Here is a 14,650-nt window from a genome sequence, read left to right as displayed (position 1 = left end):
TGGAAAATATTTTATGAAAAAAAATTTTTTTTACAAATTTTAAAAAATTGTTCCACATTCTGATGTTTCAAAGTTGGCATGGCCCCTAAAGAGTTCATCTGTTCTCTCCCTGTGCTGGTACTACTTTAGGACTATGATAGTTGATTGTCTGTCCTTTTCTTGAAAACCTTGAGGATTAAGGACTTAATATCATCTCAATGGACAAGACATTCTTTTTCAAATTTGAGTTGGTTAAAATTTTCTCTATTCCTTTCCTCTCCCATTATTTTCTTGAGTTTCTTGTAAAAGAGTTTGTAGGGATATAAACTTTCTAGTTTAGTGACAGAAAGAAATTGTACCCTTTCCCCAGAATTTGCCGTAAGATGTGGAGGATACAGCTGTCAACCGCATTCATCGATATTAGTGATACACAAGGGTCCTTGTGTTACCAGGAACCTCAGGGACTTTATACTAAGGAACTTTGGAGGGCATCTAGGTTAGAATGCAATAACCCTTCTGTTTTGAATGCCAGACATAGAATGTATTATTTATTACACCTGTCTCCATTATCTCCAAGTACTGGTTTTAATTTGTAAAATTATTAATGGCTTCAACCCACATTAGAAATTGTTTATCTGGTCAAACCTCAGTTTTCTGCACTAGTGGAAGGTAGCAGAGATGGGGAGAATCACAAACAGCAAGTAATTTATAAATCATTTCTACTCAGTTTTAGGAGTACATTTATACTTAGATTTGCATGTGAGTGTATTCATTCTGGGAAATCGCTGTAAATGACAAAATTGTTCTTTGATGCTTTGACTCGAGAGAATATAGGAATTTACTTAATTTCCTCATCTTGATCTCTTACTGCATTCCATTCTTTTATCTGTTCCTTGCTGGTAAGCCCTCTCTCAAGTGTAGGGATTGGTTTCAATGTTCAGAAGATTTCCCCATGGATTGTAAAATATGAGTAACTACAGATGGACCAAAAGATTTCAACAAAACCACTAATTCAGAGCTTTCTATGATAGCTCTTTCTGTTTGTGATAGTGCTTCAATTGGAAGAGATCTCAGCTTGTGTAGTATATTCCTGTCTCAGCAAATTGTGATTAGTACAATTAAGCTAGTTCTTAGTAATCCTTTCAGTAATAGCCAAAATATACCTTTAGTTCTTGTTTATAGTCATGGTTTCCAAGGCCTAGTGGACTAGACTTAGGTTTTCTTGGGAGAACAACTTTACATGCTCTTTGATCCTTAAAAATCATCCAGTTTAGATTAATCTTAGATATGGTTTGTTCATTGTATCATTACCTTTCTCAAAAACCTGTGGGTCCCAGTTGCCTGCATGATAAACTTCATTTATCAGAAGCTATCTGGTATCACTACTTATCTTTCACATATCCAGTTTACTCAAAGGCAGGGATGCTCACATGTATTTTGGCTATATTTGAGTCTTATCATGCTTTATTACCTATTGGTCAATCAAACATCTTTTTCATATGTGTGTATCTATGTATGGATGTATATACAAAGATTATTATTTTAATTGTATTAGATTCTCAGGACCATTTTTTCTCAGAAAATGAAGATCCATCAAATCTTTTGATAGTTGCTAGCTTGGTGAAAAATAGAGAAGAATAATAGTTTTCATTAATTTGCTCATAGATAATTGTTCATATCTGTAACCTAGAGAAGCCGTAGTTTGACATTTCTGAAAGGAGGGTGAAATTCTGATACTAAGCTGAATCTTTTTCCACATACAAAAAAAAAAAAATTGTTTACCTTTTTTCCCCTAGACTATAGAATCTAATTGGAGGTGCGGAAGGCATAACTTGCAGAGAATTCAGTGCCGCTCTGAAAATAGTAAAGGTGTCTACTGTTTACAGTATGATGATGAAAAGATCATCAGTGGCTTACGGGATAACTCTATTAAGGTGAGTGCATTGGGTCTTTTAAAAATTGCAATTATTGATTTAGTTTCATTTGGTAACCACTCTGTCCTATTTATCCCTTGCAGCCTTTTATCTGACTGAACACATGTACTTTTTCTGTTACTTTTCCAGACCTTTGTGTTGCTTTGCCTTCTCACCTTCAAAGACAGACATGCAGACACAGAAATATCCCCTGTGTCCCTTTCCCACCTTTCAAATTCCATTGTCAAATACAAAGAAAATGTCAGGTTTAATTTTTTTTGTCTTTCTTAGTAAGCATAAATTGCTATTGGAATGAGTCTAGAATTTCACTTCACTTTTAAGTACATAAAACTGACATTGATTTGACCTAATTCATGCCTCATTTTGCAATTAGTAACTTGTATTTCCTTTGATATTCATGATTGCTTTGTATTAAATATTTGGCTTTTCGGCTCACTAGTTGGTTCTTTATAAAGACTAGATGGCCTCTTGACTTTGGTGTTGATACATGAGTTAAAAAGGCAAGATGCCCAATTCATTAAAAAGAGAAACTGGATTGCTAATCATTTGGCAAAAAGTCAACAGTGCTCTTTGAATTATTGGTATATATCTCTCCTTCCTGCCATTTCTTAATTGATAAAGTAATAAAAGTGTTTATCTTTGCTGTGGTTTAGAAAATCAAGTAAGTGAAGCAATTGCATTGTCAGGAAAGTGATCCACTAACATTTTGCATGATTGACCTTGTGTTTCAACAGATTTGGGATAAAACCAGTTTGGAATGTTTGAAAATATTAACAGGACACACAGGTTCAGTCCTTTGTCTGCAGTATGATGAGAGGGTTATTGTGACTGGCTCCTCAGACTCCACAGTGAGGTGAGCACAGTGAAATCCCAGCTGAGCCAGCCAACATATCTGAGAAAGTATCTTGCTTCCTTGTCCCTTCCCTCCCTTTTAGGACTATATTTAAGGTAACTTTTTAATCCTGATTCTTTTGTCTGCCGTCCTATCTTCTTTCTCTGTGTAGCTTTGTAGGACACTTTCTCTTCTCTCTACTAAGAATCTTGACATTGTCTTTCTCATGCCTTCAGCTATATCTGCTACTGCCTGATACACCTTTCATGGTGTACTTGGCAGATAAACTGAGGTCTAGCGGTAACTTTGTCCTTTGCCATCTTGTGGCCTGGGTCCCTGGTTGAGTCAGGGAGGCAGTTACCATTAGAGCTGACCTGAGTCTTAAATCTAGATTTGTCACATTTGTGTGACCTTAGAAAAGTCACTTCCTTTTTGAAGGATTTACTTTCTTTATTTTTAAGCTTGTCATGTAGTTTCTGTAAGATTTAAAAATCTTATGAACACTTCCTCCCCACTCTAGCAGAACAGAAAGAAAGATAATTTAAGAGCCATGCCAAATGAGCTGCGGTGCCAGGAACATTGGGGGAGAATAAAATGTTGGATAAAATAGCATAGGCTCTCTTAATTTCCAAAATTTGTACTTTTGAGGAAACCAAGTCAGTTGAAAAATGTCTGTGGTTTAAAGAACTTTAGGCCTGCTTTCTGTCTCTTCCATCATTCAGTTTGGCAAGTACGAATAACGTGATTTGTTTTCAATTTGATTGTTGAAGCACGCAGAAAAATCCTTGAGCCATGAGCAAGCAGTCTTCTGTGTGCTGTCAAATTTGGCCACTGTATCTGTTTTTACTCAACCTTCTCTTCCCCTCCCTCCCCCCCCCCCCCAAAAAAAAAAAGGGGGAAGTTGGGTTGTATTAGGAAATTACAGATATAAAAACAAAAGACGTCAGCACAACTTTTTGAAAATAGAAAATACCTATTTTCTTGCATTTACTTGATTTTTTGATACTGATATAGATCCACAGCATGAAGAAAAAAATTTTCCCTGAATTTAATTCATATTTTTCTCTTGCTTTAGAGTTTGGGATGTGAACACAGGAGAAGTTTTGAATACATTGATCCACCACAATGAGGCAGTCCTTCACCTGCGTTTTAGCAATGGCTTAATGGTGACTTGTTCAAAGGATAGGTCCATTGCTGTGTGGGACATGGCATCACCCACTGACATCACGCTTCGACGTGTATTGGTTGGCCATCGAGCAGCTGTTAACGTGGTTGACTTTGATGACAAGTATATTGTCTCTGCTTCTGGTGACAGGACCATTAAAGTAAGTTTATGGGAAGAAAAATCTTGATTTACTTTCATATTTATTGTTCAGGAACTAGGGGCATAGTGGAAGATGGGGGGATTTTTATGCCAGGATGGAATTGACTACATCAGAAAGCCTCTTTCAGTATCCTCAGGGTGCCCCCTTCTGGTTATTCACTATCTGAGCTCTTAGAGTCATAGAAAAGAGGGATGGAAAAATGTGACATAAGTTACCTTATAAGTTGTGTTGAAAATATGACCTGCTGGGTGTGTGGGGGATCAAGAGGGAGGGGTGTGTGTGTGTGTGTGTGTGTGTGTGTGTGTGTGTGTGTGTGTGTGTGATGCATAGTGAAATGCATAGACACAAAGATGTATACACATAGATACATAATATAGATATATTTATACATAATAGAATAGAGAAATCTAACAGGGATGTAAACACTTAGCTGAGTAAAAGATAGACTGTGGGGCAAGTAAAGTTAGTGACAAGAGAGACAAGAAAGGGTGGGGCCCACATGTAAAAAAGGAACCACATACCTCTGAGGTCAGCCTTTGGAGAAAAGATATGAGAATCAAGTACTGTAAAATCTATTTTTTGTATTCAATTATTAAACTGTACAATTTATCCTGCAGGTCTGGAGCACAAGTACCTGTGAATTCGTTCGTACTCTGAATGGGCACAAGCGTGGCATTGCCTGCCTTCAGTATAGGGATCGACTTGTTGTGAGTGGATCCTCAGACAATACCATAAGGTGAATGGAAAATGTTTCTCTACCAGTTCATAGTTTGAGTTTTATCATATGATAATTTTATCACATTTTTAGATATTTTATTTATATCCAAAATACTTCCAAGATGGGGGGAGGGAGATTTTTATTTAGGTTTTTGTATTTTTTGTTTTACAATAGATTCTAAAATTAAATTACTTTCATTGAGGATATGATATAGGCCACTATTGGCAGTAGACGAATGTTAGAAATAATTTGTCTGTCTGTTTTGTTAGTACAATAAAAGTCCAATTAGTCAGGGCTGAGTTGTTGCTTATTCAGAATAGATCTGAGAAACTATTGCATATTAGAATGCTAACAACTTTTGTTTGCAGATATAATAAGGTGTAGGTCTGAAATAGTGGTGTGTTAAAGTTGACTACAAAGTTGAGATGTTCTATGTTCTTGGTCTTTTATTTCCCTCTTTTTTCATTGTTGGAAGTAAGTTAGAAGAATACAAATCCTTTTAGCATCAGCATTTGTTAGGAAAATCAGATTAAAAATAGAGGTACAGATTCATCCTCTGCATTTAAATCTCCCAAGTCATTGCATAACTGATAGGCACCTCTCACTGACTGAGAAACAAACTTATTCCATAGTCCAGGTCAAGAAAAAGGCCTCACTTGCAAGTCTTGTCAGGAATGTGGAAACCATGGGGGGGAGGGAGATATTACATATATTATGCCCCCTTTGGAGCTTCTGTAATACAAGTTCTCATAACTAAAACATTCCATAAGCTATTCCATATCTGTGTTGTATATTGCAACCATGTATTTCAAGATGGCAATGAGGAATCACTTGCATAAGGATGCTGTATTTCTTATTTAAGGCTATGGGATATTGAGTGCGGTGCCTGTTTAAGGGTTTTAGAAGGACATGAAGAATTAGTCCGCTGCATCAGATTTGATAACAAGAGGATTGTGAGCGGAGCCTATGATGGGTATGTGTTTAAAACAAATGACTATATTGTTAAAATTATATTAGTGATGACCTTATAACTACAAGAAATATTGGAACTGGAAATTCTGGGTAGTGATTTTTCTTCCTTATACTCCAATAACATTTCTCCATCCAGAAGGCCTGTGGGTGGCAGAATAACATCATTAGAGCCTGTAGAACCCAAATTAAACCTAGATGTCTATCAACTTATAGAGCAACTATTGCTACTATATGTCATCTCTATAGTCCATACTCTCCAGGGTAAAATGTTAGGGGGCTAAGAGAAAAAGACCAGTAAAAATCAGAAGATTTATTTTTTATTTTCACACACAACACCAATGTGTTGTGTTGCTAAAATAAAATAGATAAGGATGATACCCTGAGCTTAATTAGGGGGGAAGGAGAAGAGAGCAGGATAGAGAAATAAGACGTGCATCCACAGTAAAATGTGTCAGATTCATATAGTATAAAATGTATATTTACCTTCAGCCTTGAAAAATAGAAAGTAAGGTTCACTTTTTTAAATGGAAAGAATGAACATTGAATAAAAATCAGTTTTATTTATTTCTTATCATTTTGTTCTGTTTTTTTTTTCCCCACTCGGTGAAATCTTAATTCATATTATTTTTATGTTATAGAAAAATTAAGGTTTGGGATTTGCAAGCTGCTCTTGACCCCCGGGCACCAGCAAGCACATTATGTTTGCGTACCTTAGTGGTATGTATGTTTTTACTTGTATGTATTGAAGCCATATGCAGAATCATGTCTGTTTGCAGGTGAATTTACATCAGAAGTTAAAGTTCAAATCTTTTGTGCCTCAAAGTACCTTCAAATGAATTTTTAGCCCAAATTAGGGAGAACTTATTATCTCTGTTCTTGTAAGCCTTTTTCCAAAAGTATATTGACCCTGGAGTTGGAATTTAATAACTAAATGGTTCTTTGAACTCGGGGGCAGTTTTCTGGCCTATTTCAGAATGCCTACTTCCAAAAAGGAAGGTTTCCAAAATACCTGAAAATATAGGACACAAATATAAAGCTGTGGGGTAAATTTGGAGAAATGTGCTCTTGGAATGGAGAACCAAATGATGGCTTCTGCAGTAAAGTTTTTCAGAGGCCATTTAATGCTAAAATTCTTACCCAATTTTGTGTCATGGGTCCTTTGGCAGTCAAGTGAAGCCTAGGGATCCCCTCTCAGGATAATTGTTTTAGGTGACTGTGATAAAATTTTTAGCATTATTTAAAAAAAAAAAAAAAAAAAAAAAAAAAACTAGTTATATTGAAATAAAGATGTTAATCCTCCATGGATCTGTATTGAACTCAGTTTAAGAAGTTCTCATCTAGTCTGATACTCTTGACCTACAGTGGGGGGAGGGGGAGAGGGGAATGGGACTGGGGGGGGGGGGGGGGGGGGGGGGGATAGCTGTGTGTCCTTGTGTTAAAAACCACAGAAAATTCCAGAAAGTTTAGATCTTCATTAATGAACCTGTTTGGTTTTACAGGAACATTCTGGACGAGTGTTTCGATTGCAGTTTGACGAATTTCAGATCATCAGTAGCTCCCATGATGACACTATTCTGATTTGGGATTTCCTAAATGTGCCCCCCAGTGCCCAGAATGAGACTCGTTCTCCCTCTAGAACATACACTTACATCTCCAGATAACAGTCTGCACTTTTACCCACATCAGGTATAACTTTTTGTTTGTTTACCATTCTTATCTGTGTATTTATCATTTGTTACTGGGTTATAGTGATTCAGATATTTTAAATGTGAAATTATATAATTTGATTCATCATTAGCAGGTCATATTCTTTAAATGTTTCTAGTCACTATTAGAAGACTCAAGAACATAGACCACATTTGAATTCTCCTTTGATTTTCTCTTGTCTTTCCTTTCATTCCCTTTGAATGTATTTATTAAGCCCTTACTGTCTATTTGGCCTGTGCATTGTGCACACAAAAGCATGTCAGCCCTACCTTCAAAGAGTTTGTATTGCAATAGTGGGATACTGTACATGTATGTTTCTTTATGTGTTCCTCTTTTTTTTTGGTAGAAAATCAGTAACCATTTATTATGTGTCTACTATGTGTCAGGCATTGGTCTAAGCTCTGGATATAAAAAGAGACAAAAGACAGTTCCTGCCTTCAAGGAGCCCGCATACTAGAGTGAGAGGCAACTTGCAAAGTATAAATACAATGTGTACTATCTACACAAAAAGTAGAAAATAATTAACAGAAGGAAGGCATTAGAATTAAAAGGGGTTGAGGGAAAGTTTCTTGTAGAAGGTGACATCTTATTTGGAACTTAAAAAGGAGCTAGGGATATCAAGACCAAAAAGACAAATAGGGACAATGCTATGCTAATTACTGTCAGATTTCTTTGAATTTGCCAAATATACAATAACTTTTCCAAATTCTAGCTTCATGATACTCTACTTGGATACTAACCAAAATTTATGCCATCTTTAATGGGAATTATTCTTTACAATCTCCTGTCCTTGGATTATGGTTCACCTTAAACTAATTCAAAATCCAAGATTTCCATCACTGACATTAGGAAGCCTAACGTCAAATGGGGTAGATGAACCCCACAAATGTAAAGAAAGAAAACCAACAACAACTAAGTAGTAAGAATGTGTAGTCATGGACATGCACACGCAAATGTTAAGTATTCCTAAGAGGAATAACTTTGTAGTTATTCTTAAAGCTCTCACCTTGGGAAAGCACAAAGTTCAAATAAATTTGAGACTTGAAAAAAAAATTTTCTGCTGCAATTCAAAATTTTCCCTAATAAAATGTCACAAATTTGATGTATTTTTGAATAGTTTCCTGGTTTATTTAAAAAAAAAAAAAAACTACAGAAAGGATTCCTGTAGTTGATGTGTGTGATAACAACTACCTCTTTCTATGTGATTATCTAAGGGTGTGTGTGTGTGTATGTATGAGTGTTCCTCCCCTTACACTCCACCCCACCCCCATTCTAGGAGTCTAAAAACATCTCTAAAGATTATTCCCTAAAGTGTTTTGTTAATGACGATAAATTGTAAATCAGTGGAAAATGTTATCTGCTCTTTCAGGTGGTGGGTCCTAAAGACCTTATGCAAGCAATGAACCTCTTTTACAAGGTTCCAAATGTGTTTGCTTCTTCAAAGCAAATTGCTTTTGACAGCCCTGGCAGTTAGCTACAAGGATTTTATTGCCTTTTTTTGAATTCTTTTCATTTATTGTAACATGACAAAAATTGTTACCATATGATATGCTAAGATGCTAAGATCTAAGTACTACAAGAAAAAACTCACTCTTAAAAGATGCTTTCACTGTTTTAAAAAAAAAAAAAAATCTCCCAGCTAAAATTTAATAAGGCAAGTCTTTTGCTCAGGAAATGTAGGAAGTGTTAGGAATTAGATTTATTCAGATTCTTTGTTAATGCTCATTTGTCTCTGGAAGAAAATGCTCCTGGGTGATTGTTTTTATTTCTCCATTTTGCATGATTATTAAAAAATGTTGTCTTTTTTTTACTATATATTTTTACTGCAGACTAGTCAAATACAAAGGAGAGTCATTTAATGGATAATAGTGTTAGATATTTTGTAAGTTACTGAAGTATTGCATACTTTTTTGTTTTTGCATAGGTTCTAAACAAAGGAACACAAAAAATTTGTAGCAAGCATGTCCTTGTTTACTTGTATGCATTATGGTTTACTTTGACATATGCAGCATCAGTTGCTTTAATAGTTTGAAAGATGAATTACAGGTGTCCCAAGATCAACTTTCATAACCTTGACATACCCCTATCATTGTATAGTAGAATGATTTTAATTATTAGGCTTTATGGTTGCCTGGATTCTAGAAATTTTAAGTTTAATATAGTTTTTGATTATGATGAAACCAACATGACATGTCTTTGTTAATATAATGATTCTAATTGTGTACATTTCCTTAATGTAGGGATTTACAAATCATTTCCCTTACTACCAACTCTGGGAAGTAGGTAATATAAGTATTTTTTTAATCCCTATCTTACAGAAGAGAAAGTCATGCTCAGAGTGGTATAAGTGAATAACCCAAGATTTTGTAAATCTAGTAAATACCGAGCTCAAATTGAAGCCCAGGTTTGTGGGATCATTAACCATGCTGCTTGTGAGCTTCTTTCCCTAATCCTCCTTCCCCCAACTGCTCCCCCCCAATCCCCTGCCATACTCACACATTAGAACAAAACCATACAGATCAAACATCACATCAATAATTAGACTAGAAGAATATTAGGATTCTTCAGTGCCAAGGAGGTGTGAATGAGATTTCTAGCTACCACAAAGGATTACAGAGAATTAGCATGAGTTATAACACATTCTATATGAGAGCTGGGAGTTACCCCAACCTTTTTCAGAAGAATTTGATGATCACATAAGTGGGATGATTTGCCCAATGTTGATGCCAGAATCAGCATTAAACCCCAGGTTCTCAGTTCAGTTCTTTCCACAGATCCATGTTGCCTTTTTGAAGTGCATCTCTACTTGTCGAAACTGCCAATCCTTTGAGTCCCTATTCAGATGCCTCTTACTTAATCTATCTTTTTTATTCCATTATGTTAAGACTGGAAGCTTCTGAAGGCCATTGCTTCTTATTCTAGTTTCCATTAGTCCCTTAAACTTTGTGTGGGCCACAGTCTTCAGGGCTAGCTTTGCCAGGGAGACATAAAGGGGATCAATAAAGATTTGATGGGCTGAGTTCATATTAATTTTTTTTAATCATAGACTCATTTTCCTAAAGGAAAGGGTAGCTTGTCTGTAATTAAAGGTTTAAAATTTCCTATGAAATTAAGGTACACATTTAGATTTTTCAGGAGGCTCATTCCAGTACATTAAAGACAAAATTTGATTGGGGAATTTTAAAGGACTAGAAGAAACTAGAGATCATCGACTCTGACTCGCCTCTTTTTTAATACAAAGAAATTGAAGTCCAATAAATTGCCCAAAGTCAATAAACTGATGTCAGAGTCGAGCAAAAAAAAGTCTTCTTTCTCCCAGTCCAATGCCTTTTTCCCATATACCGTTTTTTGCTTTTTCCAATGAAATTTTTAAATACAGCAAGTTCTTGGTGTTTTGCATTCTCTTAGCAGAAATTTCATAGCAGTTGCCATTTCTGTATTTTTGTAGTTCATTGGTAATTTATACTTATATCAATGAAAACTTTCTCTGAATTAGAACTAACCCAGAATGGAATTAATTGCAGAAATAGAGGCTTTCCCATTCCTTGAAGGCTGCACCTTTCAGGAAGCTTGTAGGTGAGGTTCAGGTTGAATTAGATGACTTCTGAGGTCTCCCTTCTTACTAGGCTTCTGTGAGGCCTGGGGCATTTTTTGGTCTTGAAAAGCTTTCTGAGAGTTGTTGTCATAAGTTTTTGTTGTATAAGTAGTCTTAGTACATTGCCATTCCACATATAGAATAAATAACCAGCTTTTATATGGCACTTTGAAGTTTACCAAGGGCTTTGCTTTCTCTGTTGATCCTCACCTGATTGATAGCTGCTATTACTTTGTTTTTACAGATGAAAAAACTGAGAACCCGCCCAGGGTCACACAGGTATTAAGTATCAAAAGGCAGGATTTGAACTGGGGTCTTTCTTCCTGAGTGCAATTCTAGTACTCTATATAATGTGTTGTCCTTTCCTCCTGAATATTTGATCTGTCAGATCATGCTTAAAAGAAGTTTTGTATTTTGATGGTGGTAGTTATGGTAGCATGAAGGTAAATGTCACATCTAACATATCTGTTCTTTTTTTTTGTTTGTTTGTTTGTTTGTTTGTTTGTTTTCAGGGTTCCATAGTCTTGAACTACTGGCTACACAGCTCTCACATGCCCACAGGTGTTCATTCACAGCTGAGTATGAAGTTGGAATTGGTTCTAGATGCTGTGTAGATGCAAAGCAGCACAACTCTAAATTCTCATTTTTCTTGCGATCTCTGACTCCTGACTGTTTACTTGGAGGCCTTTATGATGGTCACATCAACTTCAAGTAGATAAGAAAAAGCCTGTCCTTCCCTGCCATGAAAAAACCTAATGCTTCAACTGTAAATTTTTCATATAAACTGAATTTACAATCTGTTTTACAGAAGTAAATGAAAAATTCAAGAAAAGACTTGGCCTAATTTATATTGCTTTGCACTTTGGTCTGACTTTAAAGAACAACATCATATTCTCCGATGAAATTTGGGTGCCAAACACATGCCCAGAATGTACATTGTTCCTTTCAGAAGCCGGCATCCTCCTTTTGACTGTACGAGCTATCCTCCATTGAGAACTTGTTTTATAAGGAGTGTGTTGGACTTTGGAAACATTTCTGGATTGTTTAATAATATTTTTGGATTTTACTTTATTTCTGCCCCACTTATTTCTTTTAATTTAAAGAATTGTAAACCAGATATTATCTGCCAATTGGTAACATGGCACTGGCTTTTCTTTTATTAATGGCCCTCTCCTTCTTTCCTCTGTTTTACTGATATTTGATATAGTCCTACCTTTCCATGAGTGCTTGCCTCTTAATTTAAAATACTGTATCAGCATGTAGATAGAATGTACATAACAGTTTAACCTCAAGGTGTGTGGAGTGAGGGCCTCCTGATCCCGAGACACTAATGCAGACTGTATTAGCACTTAGCCACGGGATATTCTCAATGATTGGCACCCAGGGGCTCATGTGGATTATCCAGAATCCTCCGTGCAGTATTCATAAGATTTTTTTTTATGGGAACTATGTTTTAAAAATGTAATTTCTAAGCTTAAAAAAATTAAAAACGTTTTGTTTCTGTTCTGCAGTATGTATAATAGACATACCTTTTAAAATATTTTTTTGTTTTGTTTTCTTAATGGTATTCTGAAGTACTTACAGGTTAGCTTTTTTTGGTAGCATTTACTTGGCTCCACAATTGAACAATGTCCTGAGTCAAAATTTAAATGTATTAATATTAATTTTATTTTATCTGAATTGAAGTAGTAGAGGAGACTCTGTTGCTCCCATGTCTCCATCTGGGTCTAGACTCCATCTAGTTTTCAGGCCCTTGTCCCAGGCCAGTGCTTGGTGAGCGTGTTGGTATATGTGCTTCCTCTGTAGCTTTTGTTATCGGACATCTCCTTGGACAGAAGGCCTCTTTGGGGGCCTCCAGCTTAGGTTACGAGGCTTCCTTGTCTTACATTTGCATTCTCATGTATTTTGTGGCATGCTTCTGTGGGAAAGGATTACTCACAAATGTCATTTCTCTTGATTTGCTTCGTGTGACATGTGGTTTTCAACAAATGATTTTGTTTTGTTACCCTTAGCTTCCAAATGCACTAAAATTCAAGTAGGTGTGAATGCCATTGTCACATTGACTGTCTGTGGAGATCATATCGGCACTGGGGTGTCGGCTGGCAATCTTTTTTTCTCCATGTACAATGTTATGTTTTATTTATCCTTTGACATTTGTTTTAATCCAGGAATGTCCATGGTATTTAAAGGACCAATAAATTAATATTAAAATGCAGTGAACAAGCATGCTAGCAGTGGTATCCTCTTGTGGATCAAACCTCTTTCCAGCGAAAGCACACACAGATACTACCAAAGGGCAGATTGCTTTGCTATATTTTATCTTTTGCATCGAGAAAAGTGTTGGGATCAATGTGTAGTTTTCTTATTTTTTTTCCTTCAGTTAAAATTTCCTCCTATATGTTACAATTGATTTCTTTCTTTGAGCTGTTAAAACCTCAAAGTACAGAAATAAGGTCACAGTTTTGTAAGCTTGACAGTAGTTTGTGAAAGTGGCTTACTTTTAACCCTTTTCATCTTATAGCTTTAATATTAAACTGGCTAAGAAAAGATGCTTTTGCAGCCCAGAAGAAAATGGCAAATTGTTTCTCAGAGAGCAGTGTCCTTTTTTATGCATGTGTACAATGGAAATTCCTCATTTTCCTTGGGAGATCATGGTGTTTGAACATGCACACAACTTTTGGATTGTGCTTATTAAACCACAGCAGTGGACTTTATCTTTGGCACCCAAGGAATCTGACTTCGGGGATTCACAGTAGCAATTCCTGGCTGCACTCTGGATTTTGGTTTTGCTGACCATAATTGAGCAATTGTACATTTCTGCTATATTAATGTTTTAAAGCACTGGGATAGTCTACTTCTAACTTGTAATTAATTATGTTTGCCAATTATCTGTTTGAAATAAGTTTGTGTCTGAACAGCTTATTGAAACTGTTAAATTGTACAGATATTGTTCATGACCTAAAGCTTTGTACTGTGGAATGTGCTTAATAAAAAAAAGTTTGACCTTTGTCCAGAAAATTGCTAACTAATATCCAAAAAAGTATTGGCATTTTGCATTACATCTAATTTGGCTTCGTGCATTTGTTACTTCAGATACTAATTTGAAGCTAATAATCTTAAAATAAAACATTCCTAATCTACTACTCTGTTAAGGAATTTGTTTAAAGAAATACTGTAATATGTTATCAATAATTCAGTGGCATGAGACTGAGGCTCATAGTTTTTTTTTTTTTTCCTTAAACATCTGCATTGTAAAATGAGGTGAAAGGTCAAGTGGTTTCAGCATAGGAGAGCTATGCTATGTCTGTGATACAATTGCATGTCTTGAAAGGTATTAGCTCGAAAGCTGACATGAACTTTGTGGGTTTGGGGGTTAGGCTATCCCATACCAAGGTTGCCTTCTCCCATATGCAAGATTGAGTCCTCAGAATATTTTACTTTAGAGTTGTGGAATGAAATATAAAACGGGCACCTTTTAAGTGCTCTTTGTGTCATTTTGATTTCAGTGAAAATTGAACTTTTTGATCTCATCACAAGACTTCCACAAAGGCAGGTATGGAAGAGCCAGCTGGAGCCCATTCGGCTTTT

General features: G+C 35.9%; 1 protein-coding gene across 7 annotated transcripts in view; it reads left to right on the top strand.

Moving 5' to 3' along the window:
* FBXW11 (F-box and WD repeat domain containing 11) overlaps positions 1 to 14,202 on the top strand; it is an 82,914-nt gene extending 68,712 nt beyond the window's left edge. For all 7 annotated transcript variants that reach the window (XM_031953661.1, XM_031953660.1, XM_031953665.1 and 4 more), the window contains 8 exons: positions 1,776 to 1,913; positions 2,648 to 2,766; positions 3,821 to 4,070; positions 4,688 to 4,806; positions 5,651 to 5,761; positions 6,399 to 6,477; positions 7,260 to 7,446; positions 11,575 to 14,202. In XM_031953661.1, the coding sequence (XP_031809521.1) occupies positions 1,776 to 1,913; positions 2,648 to 2,766; positions 3,821 to 4,070; positions 4,688 to 4,806; positions 5,651 to 5,761; positions 6,399 to 6,477; positions 7,260 to 7,421 (978 nt within the window). In that variant the 3' untranslated portion in view covers positions 7,422 to 7,446; positions 11,575 to 14,202. The remainder of the gene's footprint in view (positions 1 to 1,775; positions 1,914 to 2,647; positions 2,767 to 3,820; positions 4,071 to 4,687; positions 4,807 to 5,650; positions 5,762 to 6,398; positions 6,478 to 7,259; positions 7,447 to 11,574) is intronic.
* The last annotated feature ends 448 nt before the right edge of the window (positions 14,203 to 14,650 follow it).

Source organism: Sarcophilus harrisii, chromosome 2, assembly GCF_902635505.1.
Source record: "Sarcophilus harrisii chromosome 2, mSarHar1.11, whole genome shotgun sequence".
Taxonomy (NCBI): domain Eukaryota; kingdom Metazoa; phylum Chordata; class Mammalia; order Dasyuromorphia; family Dasyuridae; genus Sarcophilus; species Sarcophilus harrisii.
This window is presented reverse-complemented; position numbering and strand designations above follow the sequence as displayed.